Genomic DNA, 18296 nt, shown 5'->3' with positions numbered 1-18296 from the left:
CAGAAGTGGCGTGTGCAGGATTTTATGCTGGTCTTCTTGGGGAGGGGCCCACTGCTCTGGTTCTCAGGCCTACTTGCCTGAGAAAAGCAGTACCAGCAAAGCACAGGGTGGTGGGACTTGGTGTAAGCAGTTTAGGTAGCCAGCGTTGGCACTGTGCTCTTTGGAGTTAGATTATGCTGAAGAGTAGGGGAGGAAAATGGTACCAGCCAGCTCCTTTGTGCCTAGAGAGGGGAGTTTGTATCAGTGCTGTCAGGGAAGCCCTCCCAGAAGAGCAAATCATTTCCCCTTGTGTGTCCTAGGTGATTTTCAGATTGCTATTTTCACAGTCTGTGTCTGGGTTGCTTGCTTGGAGCTGTGCAGGGCACTTTAGGTTCTATCCCAGCTAGGTCAGCTGAGTTTTAAAACTCCAAACTTTAGGGACATGGTGTGGCAGGGACCTGCACTGGTCTTCTGGGAAGGGTCTTGCTGCACTGGGATTGAGTCAGGTTTGACCTAGAAAGGCAGTTACACCAGAGTGCAGAAGTATGAGATTTGGGGCAAAGCACACTAAATGGCCAGTGTCTGGGTTAGCCATCCTCAGCAGGTGAATATGTGCCTATGCTGGAGGGGTAGAGGAGGGAAATTGTGCCTACTGGCTCCTTTGTGCCCAGAGAGACAATGCCACCTCTCTCAGATGTGCTCCAAGAAAAGGGAGCCATCTCTCCCAGTGTTTCGCAGGCGATCCACAGATCGCACTGTCTGCCTCTGGGTTACCTACTTGTCTTCTCTACAGGATCACTGCAGTGCCCTCTGGACTCCACACCTGCCATGCCACAAACCTTTAAAACCCTAGTCTTTGAGCCCCGAGGGTTGCAAAACTAACAAAAATCAGCCCCTCTCATTTTCTCAGTCAGTGGCTTTGGGGAAAGTGTTTTCCTTGTGTGATCCCGTATGCATTCTTCTCTCTCTTGCCTCTCTCTGTGACCAGAGCTCCCTCCCCTCCACAGCACTCATGATCCATTTCTTCCCCAAAATGTCTCTGCACCCCCTACCTTCCATGGTGTGATCTCTTCTTTCCCTCTAGTTGTGCAGTTTGTTCTGTCAGTGTTCAGATTTTCTTGGGTATTCTGAATGATTTGATATTTATCTAGCTGTGTTCAAGCGATGAGGCAAACCTAGGGTCCTCCTACTACACCACATGTTAACTACTCCCTGCTGTGTTATTTTTTTAATGTATTTTCCTTTTACATGTGTTACAAACACAACAGAACATTGCTATTATTTTTGTGTAAATAATGTCTTTTATGTGTGTGTGTGTATATATATATATATATATATACATATATATGTATGTATATGTATGTGTATATGTATATATGTATATATATATATATACACACACACACATCACTATATATATATATGTAGCGATGAATTTACCATATGTGGTGCTTTTTATTAATTTGTGCAGACCAATATTTCACTTTAGTATCCTTTTCATTCTTCCTAATGGAATTCCTTTAATGCTTCTTTTAATATGTCTTCTAGTGATGAATTCTTTTAGCTTTTGTGTGTCTTAAATATTTTCATTTCACTTTTGCTTTGAGTATATTTTCATTACATAGAGAATCTTGGTTGATAGTTTTTTTCAGTACTTCAAAAATGTTGCTTTACTATCTTCTTGCTAATTTATTTCCAATAAGAACTCCCCAGTTACCATTATCTTTGTTCCTTTAGGCTCTTTACAGCTTTTGGCTACTACAAATAAAGCTGCTATCAACATTTCCATACAGGTTTTTGTAACAATCTAAGTTTTGGGTGCACATGGATGGCTCAGTTGGTGAAGTGGGCCACACTGGGCTCTACCCTGCTGGCATGGACCCTGCTTGGGACTCTCTCTCTCCCTCTCTCTCTCTGCCTTTTCCCCACTCATGTGCCCTATCTTTCTCAAAAAATAAAAAAAAAATGTAAGTTTTAATGGCTTTCTTGATAAACACATGAGATATTTGGGTAATATGTTACGTTTTATAAGAATCTGACAAATTGTTTTCCAAAGTGTCTAACATTCTACATTCCCATCAACAATGTATGAGCAATCTAGTTTCTCTGAACCCTCATTAGTATTTGGTGTTCTTTTTTTAAATTTTAGCTATTCTGAAAGGTGTGTAGGGATATCTCATTACGGTTTTAATTTGCATTTCCCTGATGCCTAAAGATTTTAAACACATTTTAATGTGCATATTTGCTATCTGTACATTCTCTCTGGTGAAATATCTGTTCAGGTTTTTCACTAATTTCTAATTAGATTGACTTAATTTTTATAATGTTTATTTATTTTTGAGAAAGAGAGACACAGCATGAGTGGGGAAGGGCAGAGAGAGAGGGAGACAGAATTTGAAGCATGCACCAGGCTCTGAGCTGTCAGCACAGAGCCTGATGTAGGTTTTGAACTCATGAACCCTGAGACCATGACCCAAGCCAAAGTCAGCCACTTAACTGAGCCACCCAGGCACTTCACATTGACTTTTTTTTAATGTTTGTTTTGAGAGAGAGAGAGAGAGAGAGAACACCACACAGGAGTGGAGAAGGGGTAGATAGAGAGGGAGACAGAGGATCCAAAGCAGGTTGCGTGCTGACGGCAGACAGCCCAATGCAGGGCTCAAACCCATGAGCCGTGAGATGATGATCTGAGCTGAAGCTGGATGCTTAACCCACTGAGCTACCCAGGTGTCTCCAGATTGACTTTTATGTTGAGTTTGAGAGTTCTTTATATATTATAGGTATTAATCCATTGTTGGATATATGGTTTGTAAATATTTTCCCCATTCCCTGTCTTTTCATCCACTTCACATGGTATTTACAAAGCAAGATCAGTTTCAAGTCATTACATTTTTCTTTTATGGATCATTCTTTTGGAGTCAAGGCTAAGAACTATTTGCTTACACCTAAATTCCAAAGATTTTCTTTTGTTTTGTTCTAAAAATTCTATAGTTTCATGTTTTACATTTAAGTCCACAGTCCGTTTGAGTTAATTTTTTTTATAAGTTGTCAAGTTTAGGTTAAGTTTCATTATTTTCCCCTATAGATTTCCATTTTCTCCAGCTTTTGTTGAAAAGCTATCCTTCCCCTATTGAATTGCTGTTGCATCTTTGTCAAAAATCAGTTGGACATTACATGTGGCTCCAATCCTGGCTTCTCTATTCTGTTTCATTGATCTATGTGTCTATCCCTTCATCAATACTACATTGTCTTAATTACTGTAGCTATATAGTAAACCTTCACTTGGATAGACTTAATCCTCCCACTTTATTCTTGTCAAGATTGCATTAGCTATTCTAGGGCTGTGCTTTTCTATATAAACTTTATAATGAGCTCATCTGTCTCCAAAAATCCTTAGAGAGATTTTGATAAAAATCTCATTAAGCCTATAGATCCACTTAAGGAAGAATGACATAATTACCATTATATCTTTAAATCCACAAGATCAGTATGATTCTCCATTTATCCAAGTTTTCTTTGATTTCTATCATATACATTTTATAATTTTTATTATACAAATGTCAATCCTGTATGTGGTTTGGGAAGTATTTAATTCACATTGGAGTGATTATAAATGGAATTGTGCTTCTTCTACCTTTAGTTTCTGCAGGTTCATTGATCTATAGAAATGAGATTAATTTTTGTGTATTGATAGTGTATACTGCTTGTGTGCCAAACTCACTTATTAGTTACGGGAGTTTTGTTTCTGCATTTCTTCCTTTCCAATATACATGTCTTTATTTTTTATTGTCTTATTCTAGTGGCTAGAATTTTCAGTTCTATGTTAAATAAGATTACTGAGAGCCTTATTCCAGATCTTAGAATAAAACCTGTAGTGGCTCACCATTAAGCATGATGTTAGTTGTAGGATTTTTGTAGATGTAGATTTTTGTAGGTGTAGGATTTTTTTTTAGATTTTATCAAGATGAGGTAGTTCCTTTCTAACTTGCTAAGAGGTTTTGTCATGAATGGGTAGTTTTCTTAGCCTGTTGACATTGATTTTTGAATTGCTGAACCAGCTTTGCATACCTGGAATAAATCCCATCTGGTCACGGTGTATAACTTTTTATACAGTATTGGATTTGATATGCTAAAATCTTGTTAAGGATTTTTGCATCTAAGCTCATGAGACACATTGGTCTGTTGTTTTGTTTTCCTTTCTCCCTCCCTCCCTTCTTTTCAGTCTTTTTCTTTCTTCCTTTCCTCTCCACCTCTTTCCCACCCCACTGTTTGTCCGACTTTGGTGTCAGGGTAATATAGTCATAAAATAAGTTGGAAACTTACATCTGTAAAAATTTTATGCTTTTTCACTAATTCCAATTGAATTTTCCTTCAAACCCTTGAACATATGTGTAATAACTGCTTTAGAGCCCTTGTTTCCCAATTGCATTTATCTAAAAAAATTGTTTACCATGGCCTTTTAAGCATAAGTTGCATTTTTGTGTTTTTTAGGCATGTCAAATACATTTTAAAAAATCAACTTTTTTTAAATTTTTAAGTAGGCTCCATGCCCAATGCAGAGTCCAATGCAGAGCTTGAACTCATGACCCTGAAACCAAGACCTGAGCTGAGATCAAGAGATGGACACTTAACTGACTGAGCCACCCAGGCACCCAACTTGACAGAGGTTTATTTACATATAAGGGAATAAGCCCATATAAGAATATAGTATAATGAATTTTGACAAATGTAAACATTTGTGTAACCAAATTCACAACAAAAACATAGAACACACCCAATACCCCAAAAAAGTTCTATTTTATCTCTTCCCATTTATTCCTTACCCTACTTAGTCCCATGCAACCATCGGTCTGCTTCCTATCACTGAAGATCAGTCTTTTCTAATTTCAGGTCAATGGAATCATACAGTATGTGCTGTTTTTATTCTTTTACGCAGCCCATTTTTGTGACTCAAATATATTGTATCCATAGCTTATTCACTTTCATTGCCAAGTAGTATTCCATTTTGTAGACATGTCACAGTTTATACATTTATCGACTGTTGATTGGTATCTGGGTTTTTTACAGTTATTGATTATTATGAATAAATTTGGTATGAACATTCACATACTTGGTTTTTCCAAAGTGATTATATTTTATATACCCACAGCAGTGTATGAATTCTGCTGCATGACATTCTCAACAATCTTTAATTTTAATCATTTTAGAGCATAGGGTGGCATCACATTGTGGTTTTCATTTGTATTTCCCTAATGAATAATGGTAACATCTCTTCATGAGCTTGTCATCTATTTATCTTCTTTGATTGTGTCAAACTGGATTGTCTGTCTTATTGTTGAGTTGTATGTGTCATTTATATACTATAGATAGGATATTTTCAATAGATGTTTGGCAAACATCTCTGTGGCTAGACTTTTCATTTTCTTTTAATTTTTTTAAATATGAAATTTATTGTCAAATTGGTTTCCATACAACACCCAGTGCTCATCCCAACAGATGCCCTGCTCAATACCCATCACCCACCTTCCCCTCCCTCCCACCCCCCATCAACCCTCAGTTTGTTCTCAGATTTTAAGAGTCTCCTATGGTTTGGCTCCCTCCCTCTCTAACCTTTTTTTTTTTCCTTCCCCTCCCCCATGGTCTTCTGTTAAGTTTCTCAGGATCCACAAAAGAGAGAAAACATACGGTATCTGTCTTCCTCTGTATGACTTATTTCACTTAGTATAACACTCTCCAGTTCCATCCACATTGCTACAAAAGGCCATATTTCATTCTTTCTCATTGCCACGTAGTATTCCATTGTGTATATAAACCACAATTTCTGCCTTTTCATTTTCTTAACAATGTCCTTTGAAAAGTAAAAGTTCATAATTTTAATGAAGTCAAATTTATTTTTTATTTTATAGTTAATATTTTAAAAGTCTGTTTAATGAACTTTTGCTAAACCCAAAGTAACTAAGGTTTCTCCTGTTTTCCTCTCCTCAATAATATTGCATTTTTTGATCCATGAATATGTTATATTTGCCCACTTAGGTCATCTTTTTCTCAGCAGTGTTTTGTAGTTTCAGTGCACAGATCTTGCACATCTTTTTAGTCCAATTTATCCTAAGTACTTCATAATTTTTAATGCTATTAAAAATGGTATCTTAAAATTTTCTATTTCTGATTGTTCGTTAGTAAAAATAATTGATTTTTAATATTGACCCTTGTAGCTTGCAATCTTGCTTAACCTTTTAGTTCTTGTAGCATTTGTGTGGCTTTCTTAGGATTTTACAATCACATCATTTGTGAACAAAGGCAGTTTTTACTTCTTTCTTTTCAATCTGTAGACATGTTTTGACTGCATTACTGCAATGGCTAGAACCTCCAGCACGAAATAGAATAGAAGTGATGACAGCAGAAATACTTGCTCTTTTTCCATTTAGGGAGAAAATTTTGTTTTCACAAGTTTGTTTAAGATAACCTTGATCAGATTGAGGCATTTCCCTTTTATTTCTAGTTTGTTGAGAACTTTTATGACAAATGGATGTTGGATTTTCTCAAATATTTTTTCTGCATCTACTGAGGTGAACATATAATTATTCTTTTTTAGTGTGATAATAAAATGAGTTAACACTGAGTTTTCAATGTTAAACCAGTCTTGCATTTCTGGCATATACTCCTCTGGTTATGATGCATTGTCCTTTTTAGATATTGTTTGGTTTGACTTGATAAAAATTTTAAGAATTTTTCATCCGTGTTCTTGAGGTTTAGGAGTATGTAGTTTTCATGTAATATCTTTCCTATTTTGTTTTGAGATAAGGTAATGCTGTGCTCTTAGAATAAGTGGGACGTTATTCTACTCTATTGCTACATTTTGCAACAGCTTGTGTAGAACAAGTACTATTTCTTCCAGAAATGTCAGGTAGAATTCATCAATGAAGCCACCTAGGCCGGAAGTTCTGTTTGTGGGAAAATTTCAAGCTAAAATTAAATTTTATCATTAGATATAGTGCTATTCAGATTTTCGTCTCTGCTTTCGCCTCTCTAAATTCTCTCTCCTCAATTTAAGGAGAATACTGGGTTTTGTATGGGTTTCCTGGCTCGCATGTTATTTCTATGCAGTAAGTTGGGGCAATCACAGGGCTTACCTCATTGTTTCTCTTCTTTCATGGACCTTTGTTGTCTGTTGCCCACTCTCTGAAAAGTACTGGTCATTGTATGTTACCCAGTGTTTGAGCTGTTAAAAGTTGGAAGGCAAATCTCCTCTACTTCTTCATGGCCAGTTGTGGAAGTCAGAATTCATTTTTATTCATTCATGAAACATGTTTTTTGCTACATAATTCTGAATGATTATTATTTTCTCTGGCCAATGAAGATACTATCCCATTGTTCCATTACCTCTGTTGAAAAGACACTTGTTAAAATTTAACATTCCTTTGAAAGTAGTATGTTTTTAACTTCTAATTCTTTTAAGGTTTTCTTTTTCTTTGATTTCTACAGTTTTACTCTGAAGACACTAAAATAATTTCTTTTACTTTACCTTGCTTGAAATTCACTGGGCTTCTTCAATCTGTGGATTGGTATCTTCCAATAGGTCAGAAAAATTCTCACCCTTTATCTCTCCAATTAACTTTAGCCCACTCTTCCTTTTTCTCTAGGACTCCAATCAAAGATATATCAGACATTCTCATTGAATCTTACCTTCTTCTATATTTTCCACAATTTTTTTCTCTGTGCTGTATCATGGAAAATTTATTTTTTATTTCTTCCAAATTTTTATTTAAATTCTAGTTAGTTAACATATAGTACAATATTGGTTTCAGGAGTCGAATTTAGTGATTCATCACTTACATATAATACTCAGTGCTCATCATGACAAGTGCCCATTTTATCCCCATCAGCCATTCCCCCTCCCCACTACCTCTCCTCCCATAACCCTCAATTTGTTCTCTATAGTTAAGAGTTTCTTATGGTTTGCTTCTCTTTTTCCCCCTTCCCATATGTTCATCTGTTTTCTTTCCTAAATTCCACACAGGAGTGAAATCGCTTATCAAAGATAATTTCTTCCACTTCTTTCTCTTTTCTGCTATGCATAGTTAACTGCCAAACATGTCCACTGAGTTTTAAAACTTTGCTTACTGTATTTTTCATGTAACTCTATTTAGTTCTTCAAATCTGTACCACTTTTTAGTTTTTCTTTCCCTGCAGGTATTTTCAAGTTTGTTGATCATTTTTTAAACCCCATAAGTAGAGTGGTTTTTTTGAGTAATCTCTACACTCAATGTGGGACTAGAACTCACAACCTGAGATCAAGAGCCACATGCTCCACCAACTGAGCCAGCCAGGCACCCCCCAAACCCCAGTGTTTTCCTTTTTTTTTTAAAGTAGGTTCCACACTCAATGTGGGGCTTGAATGCATGACCCTGAGATAAAAAATCATATGCTCTACTGATTGAGCCAGCAAGGTGAACCTCTTAAACCCAGAAAGTATAAAAACACATCTCTGATAATTTTTTTAAGTTTATATATTTTGAGGGGGCAGAGGGCAGAGCGAGAGGGAGAGAAAGAATCCCAAGCAGGCTCCATGCTGGACACAGGGCCTGATCTCACAACCATGAGATAGGACCTGAGCTAAAATCAAGAGCTGGACACCTAACTGACTGAGCCACACAGACACCCCTGATAAATCTAAATCTAAAGTCTGTGCAAATTTTGTCCCTATCCCCCAATTTGTATTACCTTGTGTACTTTTTATCTTTGACTCTGTGTCCATGATTGCACTTCAAAATTTACTTTTGGTGCTTTTCAAGACCCAAAATAAATGTCTTCCTTCAGAGAAGTATTGGGATGGCTTCTGCATGGTTCATGGGGGGAACTTCCAGTTGGGAACCACCTCAAATTATATTTGAGTGTAAAGTTACCTGGCTCACTCAGATTCTAGTGCTTTAGGGGTACAAAATCAGTTTAAGTCCTGTTTGAGGTCACAACTTCCTAAAAATTTTTTTGTCCTTTTCTTTTTCTATAGTCCCTGAATTTGGGGCTGGGTTTAGTTCTACTTCTCTGTTACTGTGAAGATGTAAACTTTTGGAGTCCACCTTAATGTAGGATTTCCTATAAGATTCTCCAACCTGAATGGGCACTTGTCTTTGCCTTTTACCTCCTTTGCTCCATGAGCCACTGTATCAAAGTGGGAGGTGTCAGACACTTTCAGGTCAAAACTGCCTGTTTCTCTCCATAGTCGCTCAGCTCTGGGTTAAGGTTTTCCACAAAAGTTTGGCCTTGCAATTCATCTTCTGTATTTTCAGATGTATATTAAAGACATGCACATGTAATCTTTCAAGATCCATCGGCAATGCAGTGATAAAAGGTAGAGTATTTTTTAACTTATGAGAAAAAAAACTCTTTATTTAGCAGTAAAAAATTTTCAGCAGGGAGGTTAATTATAATGGTGTGTGATATTCCTAAGAAAGGAAATCTCTGCCAAATTCTTAATGCATTAATGCTAAATATACTTTTTCTAATTGAATCTGTTCTTTTTCACTCTCCAGAGGAAATAAATTTTTAAAAGCCCAATGTGCTGCTAATAGCACAGTTTTAGACCTGGAACTAATTTGACCCTGGCCTTTTATGCAAGTGACTTCATTCATGTTACAACTCAATGTCTTTGCCTGTTAAATGGAGATAATACTAAATTATCTTCATTGCTCTTTCTAGTTCTAAAATTTTTATGAATCTATAGGTGCTTCCACATTTCACCTCAACACCTATAATAGACCTTATGAAACAATAATAGTCCTCTTCCCACTGGCACAATCCTTCCATAATAACAACCCAGAGCCACTTGCTACCAATTGACTGGAGATGGCACAAATCCTATTTGTCATCTCTGTTCTTATCTTCTGAAATATGGTTAGACAACATTTCTACTGTGTTATATCCTTAGTAGCTTTTCTAATAGTTCTAATAGGCGAAGAATTAGAAAACAACTCCCTAAAAGATCATTCTCATTTTTCGGGATTGTAGAAAATTCAAGTGTAGAATTCAAATTCTTCTTTGGAAAAAAAAATAATGGAAATCATCAGGTAAACCAACACACAGAAGTATTCTCAGCTCATTATAAAAGCATTCTATTAAGTGCAAATAAGCATAAGACAACTGATAGTGTACTTCAGGTAGAGAATATAAATTTTAATAGTAATATCATAAAATAAACAAACATATAAAAATCAAGTATTTAGTTTTGGATGTTAGAAATAATATACATAATAAACTCAGCACAGTCCTGATAGTGCTGCAAGATAAGATTTTACTGTTCAAATTACAGATTATGCCAATCGGGCTGCTCTGTACTCTGGGTTTCAAAAATTATGCTTTTATTACTGAAAGCATCTGGACTTAAGACATCTCTAATGAAACCTGGCATATTGCAGTCGAAACTGTGTGACCATCATTTTAATGACCATAATGGAAATAAAACAGGCAAACATTTCCCCCCTTTGGAATATTAGTTACCCAAACTGTCACAATATCAAAATAAAAATGATTCCTTTCTCCTTTTTCTGTACTGCCTTGGAAGCATATACACGAGAGGAAGTTAAAGCAAAAAGGGCAACTTTATGATATATGCTATGTCAATGTTAAAATTCACAGACTGATTTTTAGATATAATATTCCTGATTCTGGTCCTTAAAAAGAAACAAGTAATTAACCAACTTTTTTCAATATCAGGAAATAAAATTTTGCTATTTTTCCATAATCAAATTTTTCAATGATTTCTAAGACCATTTCTATAGCCTGTTCCACTGAGCTAGTTCAGGAGACACACTGGTTGAAAAAGGACTGAGAATATAAACTTTAAGGCTAAAAATTCCATCTTTAAAATGTAAAAATTTAAATAGAGCCCTTGACAAGGTTATTATAATAACACCAAATTGCTGGCTATGAAAACATGTAGACAGAAAAAAAGGTCATGCTTAAATATTTAAATGAAAAACCAGAGGCAAGTCTTTCATAACTTAAGTAATTCTTTCAACCTAAACACACTTGCTGAAATTGAAAGTTACCTTACTGCACTGGTAAATCTTTTTCAAAACCATTAAGTCCAGTTCTGGATCAATGTCTCTTATGCTTTGGTTGGATAATTTAATAAATATTCTGTAAGAGGTAACTATAGAACTTAATGAACAAAATAAAATAGATAAAATACTAGAATCTTAATTGAAAAATGGCATGTTTCTCCATCTTTTTCATGCAGTCAGCATGCCCACCTTAAATCTGATATTTGTATAAAATTGCTATATTTCCCACTGCAGCTTGTTTTTCTGATGAGCCAAATGTAAATGCTTTCATACAGTTGAGGATTAAAGAATTTTCCAATAATTATTCATCATTATCTGTAGAAAAGAAAAAAAACTAGTTCACTTCATTGCAAATCAAACAGTATAAATCTTCTTAGCAAAAAACTCATTCTTTTTCGTGTTAAAAGAGCTTTAATGTTTAAATGTAGCTTTTATTTAATAACACTTAATATTACTTAATATCACATACTCAGTGTAAAATATGCAAACAATACAATGAAGAATAAAGTGGGAAATAAAAATCACCTATAAGACAGATAACCAATGTTAGTAATTCTATGTAAATCTTGTTATATTTCCTCCTTAAAGCACATAATGGATGGATGAATGGATAAGTAAGTGCTAAAGCAAGATTATAAAATGTTAATGGCAGAATTTAGGTGTTAGATATGTGGGTGATAAATGTAAACTTTCAACTTTTATATATGATGAAAATTTAAAATATGTTGAGAAGGAATAAATCATGGATATACTCCATGTCAGTTTCAGTGTGTGCATATTATTTTATTTTATGGATAAGGCATAATTAAATTAGCCATTTCTACTTATAAACACTTTGGTTGCTTCCAATTTTTCTTTATTCTAAAAAAACACTGTTGAATGAATTAAACAGACTGCTTGGTTTAATCCTACAAAATAATCACTATGTTCCACACTCTAGCAAAAGTGATCTTTTGTTAAAATCCAAGCATCAACTCAAATCACTGCACTGCTTAAAACCCTTCACCAACTCCCCACCACCCCAGCATAGAACCCATGTTCCTTACATGGATTGCAAAACCCTTCATGATATGACCTTTTAAATATTTCCAGCCTTATCTAGTTTCATCACCCATCTTGTCCAATTGTCCATAGAATATATACTTTAGTAACACTGACTTGGTAATAGTTCCCCTAATAAATTTTGCATGGCTCTATGTTTAAGTACACATACTGATTTGGGGGAAAATTCCCATTCATATTTCAAAATCCAAATCTGATGTCCTCTCCTCTAGGAGAACATTTATTCCAATGTTGCTGGATCATTACTTCAGGCAACACATATGTTATTGCTTCCAATGGTATACTTATCACTCTGTACTATAATTTACTTTTTACCCTTTCAAAAGGTTTCAAATAGAAAAGTACAGAGAGAAAATTAAGGAACACACATGTACATAATACCTAGAATTAATAAAATTTAATTTGGGGCCATATTGGTTTGGATTATTTATTAAGAAAAACAAATTACAGATAGAGAGTACCCTTTTCCAGTCTTCTTGACCTTTCTTCTTGGCCAAGGTCATTATCAGTATCCCCAAAGTGATGTGTATCTTTTTCCTCCCATGGTTTTTTACTTTTATTGCATATATGCACAGCTAAATAAAATTGCTTTTAAACATTAAATAAATGGTACCCTTTCCTACGTATTTCATTCATCACATTTGTGGGGTTTACCTATACTGATAAAAACTTATTTCATTTGTTTTAACTGATATATAGAGCTTCATTACATCAACACAGCACAATATTCTAGCTAAAATGAATGTGGAAGGAAGGTACGTGTTTCCTTTTTAAGAATTTATAAGCTTTGACTGCCAACATTGATATTCTACATGAGGAGCGGGTGGCCTCTGCCCTTCTATGGCTGGCCAGTTATACTCCTTTCCTTCTTACAGGAATTTTTTAGGAATAATATAAAATAGTTAACACATTTTACTAGTTCTATTTGACTTCTGACTCTGGATAGTACTTAGCTATGGCCTAAACAGCATTGATTTTACCAACAGTGGCAGATGTAGATGTTTACCAAACCTATACTCTAATAGTTTCAGGCAGCTGAAGACAGGCCATCTTTTGAGGACTCAGATCATTTCCAATGAAATAAAACAGAAATGTTTCAGACAATCTTCTTTTTAACTTATTTCTTAATGACACTGATACCACTTTTGGGTGAACTAGATATAATTTACCTATTCTCTCCCTTCATTAATCTCCCTCTCTCCTAAAACAGAAAATAAAAGTGTGTAGGCACCATTTGCAGATGACACAATTTAATTACTATTTTCAAACTTTTTTTAAATGTTTATTTATTTTTGAGACAGAAAGACAGAGCTTGAGTGGGGGAGGGGCAGAGAGAGAGAGGGAGACACAGAATCTGAAGCAGGCTCCAGGCTCTGAGCTGTCAGCACAGAGCCTGACACGGGGCTCGAACACACGAACTGTGAGATCATGACCAGAGCCGAAGTCAGATGCTTAACCGACTGAGCCACCCAGGCGCCCCTAATTATTGTTTCCTAATGTGGCCTAAAAGAATAACTACATCGAGGGTCTAAGTATTTCCAATAAGAATGACTCTGAAATAGTTATTCTAAATCCATTTACTGTCTTTTAACTATCTAATGACTAACAAAACAAAATAGCAAGTTAATTTATTCATATAGTTCCATATAATTTTATAACCAGCTTAGTGAGTTTATATATTAATAAGTTGTAATGTTTTAGGGGCTTCAGTAAGATATTTTTAGAAAGGTTTCCAGGGTAGGCATCTGACTTTATCTGCTTTATACTTTTTCTAAGCTAAAGGAATTACTGAGAGGCTTTATGATACAGAACTTCATGGTCCTCATTCCCTTTTCAACTGTATAATACAGAAATTCTGAAATTGTTTCTTTTTCTTAGATTGAAGACTAACTGATACACAATACTGTATTAATAGCAAGCGTACGACATACTGATTTGGTATTTATATATGCTGCAAAAGGGTCACCACAATAAGTCTAGTTACCATCTGTCACCATATAAAGATGCTATAGTATTATTAACTATATTCCCTATGCTGTACATTATATCCCTTGTCATCTTTAATAACCGGAAGACTGTCCCTCTTAATCTGTTCACTTATTCCATCCATCCTCGCATCTTCCCACTCCTCCGGCAACCATATGTTTGTTCTCTGTATCTATGAGTCTGTTTTTGCTAGGATTTGTTTCTTTTGTTTCTCAGATTCCACAGGTAAATAAAGTCATATGGTATTTGTCTTTCTCTGATTTATTTCATACAGCACAATATGCACCCATGTTGTTGCAAATGGCAATAATTCACTCTTTCTATGGCTGAGCAGTATTCTACTGTGTACACCTGCCACATCTTCTTTATCCATTTATCTATGGACATTTACATTGCTTCCATATTTGGGCTCCTGTAAATATCACTGCAAAAACATATGAATGCATGTCTTATTAAATTAGCATTTCCTTTTCTTTGGATAAATACCTGGAAATGGAATTGCTGGATTGTATGGTAGTTCAATTTTTAATATTTTGAGGAATGTCCTGATTTCCATAATGGCTGAACCAATTTATTCACACCAACAGTGCATGAAAGTTCCCTTTTCACTACTTCCTTGTCAACACTTGCTATTTCCTATCTTTTTGATAACAGCCATTCTGACAGGCATAAGGGGGTATCTTATTGTGGTTTTGATTTGTATTTCGCTGATGATTAGTGATGTGAAGCATCTTTATGGGTGCCTGTTGGCTATCTTTCCGTCTTCTTTGGAAAAGTGGCCGTACAGTTTCTCAGTCTTGTTTTAATCTATTTTTTTCCATACTGATTTTATGAAGAAAATATATAATTTAAAAAATATATAATTCTTTATATGTTTCAGATATTAATCCCTTATTGCATACATCCTTTGTGACTATCTTCTCCCATTCAGTAAGCTGCCTTTTCATTTTGTTGATTCATTTTGTTTTCTTCACTGTGCAAAAGCTTTTTAGTTTATGTGAAGCCACTTGTACATTTTTGCTTTTGTTGTCCTTGCCAGAGGAGACAGATCCAAAAACTACCTATGATTTATTATTGCAGTTTTATGGTTTGAGGTCTTATTTTGTCTTTAATCCATTTCTTAAAATTAAAAAAAAAATTTAATGCCCATGTGGGAGGGGCAGAGAGAGAGAGAGGGACACACAGCATCCGAAGCAGTCTCTGCACTGACAGCAGAGAGCCTGATGTGGGGCTTGAACTCATGAACCGAAAGATCATTAATGACACAGCCAAAGTTGGGGCTTAACCAAATGAGCCACCCAGGTGCCCCAGTCTTTAATCCATTTTAAGTATATTTTTATATATGGTATAAGAAAGTGGTCCATTCTCAATCTTTTACATGTACCTGTCCAGCCTTCCCAATTTCACTTATTTTTAAAAATTTTTTAAAAATGTTTATTTATTTTTGAGAGAGAGAGAGAGAGGATACAAGCAGGGGAGGAGCAGAGAAAGAGAGGGAGACACAGAATCCGAAGCAGTGTCCAGGCTCTGAGCTGTAGTACAGAGCCTGTCATGGTGCTTGAACCAATGCATCGTGAGATCATGACCTGAGCTGAAGTCAGATGCTCAACTGACTGAACCACCCAGGTGCCCTACCCAATTTCACTTATTGAAGAGATGGTCTTTGCCCTGTTAATTTCTTGCCTCTTTCGTTGTATGTTAATTGACGATACAAGCATATAAGCATGGGTTCATTTCTGGGCTCTCTATTCTGTTCCACTGATATTTGTGTCTGTTTTTGTGCAAGTTTTGGTTACTACTGCTCTGTAGAATAGTTTAACATCAGGCAGTTTGATATTTTCAGGTTTGTTCTTTTTTTTTTCCCCATTTGCAAGCAATATCTTTTATATCCCTTAACTTTCAGCCTGTGTGCATTTTAAGATCTGAAGTGAGTTTCTGGACTTTTTCCTCTTTTTATTTTGTTTATTTATTTATTGAGAGACAGAGCATGAACAGAGAAAGGGGAGAGAGAGAATTCCAAGCAGGCTCTGCACTGCCCCAATATGAGGCTCAAACTCATGAACCTGTGAGATCATGACCTCAGCTGAAATCAAGAGCTGGATGCTTAATTGAATGAGCCACCCAGGGATCCCACTTTTTCTTCTTTTTATATACATACCTATATATACATAGCCTATATATACATTATATATACATAGCCTACCTATGTCTTTTGATTGGAGCATTTAGGCTACTTACACTTAAAGCAATTATACGTAAGTATATATTTATTGTCATTTTGTTTTCTGGCTGTTTCTGTAGTTCTTCTCTGTTCCTTTTTCCTTGCTCTCTTCTTTATGATTTGATAATTTTCTTTAGAGTTAAGTTTGGATGCCTTTCTCTTTATTTTTTTGTGCATGCATCATCGGTTTTTGGTTTGTGGTCACTGTGAGGTTCATATATAACAACTCATTTTTACTTCCCCCACGTCATCTTGAAGTTTTTGATGTCATATTTTATTTCACATCTTTTTCTTTACTATCTCATAAGTAATTATTGTAAATTTAGTTGAGTGTTTTTGTCTTTAACCCTCATTTTAGCTTTCTAAGTCACTGATTCACTACCTTTTCTATATGTTTGCCTCAACTAGTAAGATTTTTTTTTTACATAATTTTTTATTCCTAGTTATGGCCTTTTTTTTTCCTGTTTAAATAAAGCCCTTTAATATTTCTCTTTGTAAAGCTGATTTAGTAGTGATGAATCCTTGTAGTTTTTGTCTGGGAAACTGTATCACCCCTTCAATTCTGAATGCTAACCTTGGCAGGGAGACTATTCCTGTTCGTTTGTTTGTTTGTTTTTGCCAACTCTCTTCTGGCCTTCGGAATTTCTGCTGAAAAATCAGCTGATAGTCTATAAGGGTTCCCTTACATGTAAGTTTTTCTCTTGATGCTTTTAAGATTTTATCTTTAATTTTTGACATTTTAATTGTTATGTGTCTTGCTGTGGATCTCTCTGGGTTCATCTTGTTTGGGACTCTCTGTGCTTCCTAGATCTGGATGTGTCTCCTTCTCTAGGCTACGGGAAGTTTTCAGCTATTATTTCTTCAAATAAATTTTTGACCCTTTCTCTCTCTCTTCTCCTATTGAGTCACCTATAATGGCCAATGTTAGTACACTTGATGTTATTGTAGAGGTTCCTTAAAGGATCCTAGTTTTCTTATTTCGTTCTGTTGTTCAGTTTGGGTGATTTCTAATATCTGTTTACAGTTCATTGATCTATTCTTCTGCATCATCTAATCTATTCTCTCTAGTGTGTTTAACATTTCTGTTAAAGTATTCTTCCTCTCTGATTGGTATTTTATTTTCTATCTCTGTTGAAATTCTCATTGTGTTCATCCATTCTCCTGAGTTTGGTCAGCATTTTCATGACCATTATGCTGTACTCTTTATCAGGTAGATTGCTTTTCTTCATTTTCTTTAGTTCTTTTTCTAGGGTTTTGCCTTGTTCTTTTGTTGGCACATATCCCTCCAAATTCTCATTTTGCCTAACTCTCTGTATCTGTTTCTATGTATTAGGTGGATCAGATACATCTCTTGGTCTTGAAGTAGGGCCTTATGTAGATGTCCTGTGGGGCCCAGAAGCATGATCTCACCCCCACCCCCGGCCACCAGAGCCAGGTGCTTCAGGGAGCACCTTTGAGGGCTGCATATGCCCTCCTGTTGTGGGATCTTCACTGCTGTGGATACACTGGTGGGTGGGGCTTGTCTCTGGTCCAGATGGCAGTGAAGCCCAGCCAAGAAACAGGGTTCTACAGAACTCTGAGTGGTGCATGACCCCTGGCATTAGCTGTCCACAGGAAGGATTCCATAATGGCTCCTGCCAGTGCTGGCATTAGCATGGCAGAATAAGTTAGTAAAAATGGCTGCTGTGCATGTGTCTGTTCCTGGAGAGAATCCAGCAATTGCTCTGAGATTAGTTAAGTATTCTCCTTCAATTGTGGTCTATGTGCTTTTTTATCTGGTGTTTTGTGTTGGTTTCCAGGTCTAATGAGTCTGCACTCAACACCTGTAAGACTGGGTTTTCCTTTCTGTATAGCTTTACATTGATTTCCAAAGGCAGATGTTTTGGGGGCTTGTCTCTCTTATGCAGAATCTAAGGGCTGAGGTGCCTGATGTTGAGAATCACTCCTCATGAAAAAGTTCTTTACCTGTGAGATCCCTCCTGACCATG

General features: G+C 35.8%; 1 protein-coding gene across 8 annotated transcripts in view; it reads right to left on the bottom strand.

Moving 5' to 3' along the window:
- Positions 1 to 10185: 10185 nt before the first annotated feature.
- NEK1 (NIMA related kinase 1) overlaps positions 10186 to 18296 on the bottom strand; it is a 225673-nt gene continuing 217562 nt past the window's right edge. For all 8 annotated transcript variants that reach the window (XM_030312772.1, XM_030312764.1, XM_030312765.1 and 5 more), the window contains one exon: positions 10186 to 11354. In XM_030312772.1, coding sequence (XP_030168632.1) covers positions 11341 to 11354 — 14 coding nt within the window. In that variant the 3' untranslated portion in view covers positions 10186 to 11340. The remainder of the gene's footprint in view (positions 11355 to 18296) is intronic.

Source organism: Lynx canadensis, chromosome B1 (genome assembly GCF_007474595.2).
Source record: "Lynx canadensis isolate LIC74 chromosome B1, mLynCan4.pri.v2, whole genome shotgun sequence".
Lineage (NCBI taxonomy): Eukaryota > Metazoa > Chordata > Mammalia > Carnivora > Felidae > Lynx > Lynx canadensis.
This window is presented reverse-complemented; position numbering and strand designations above follow the sequence as displayed.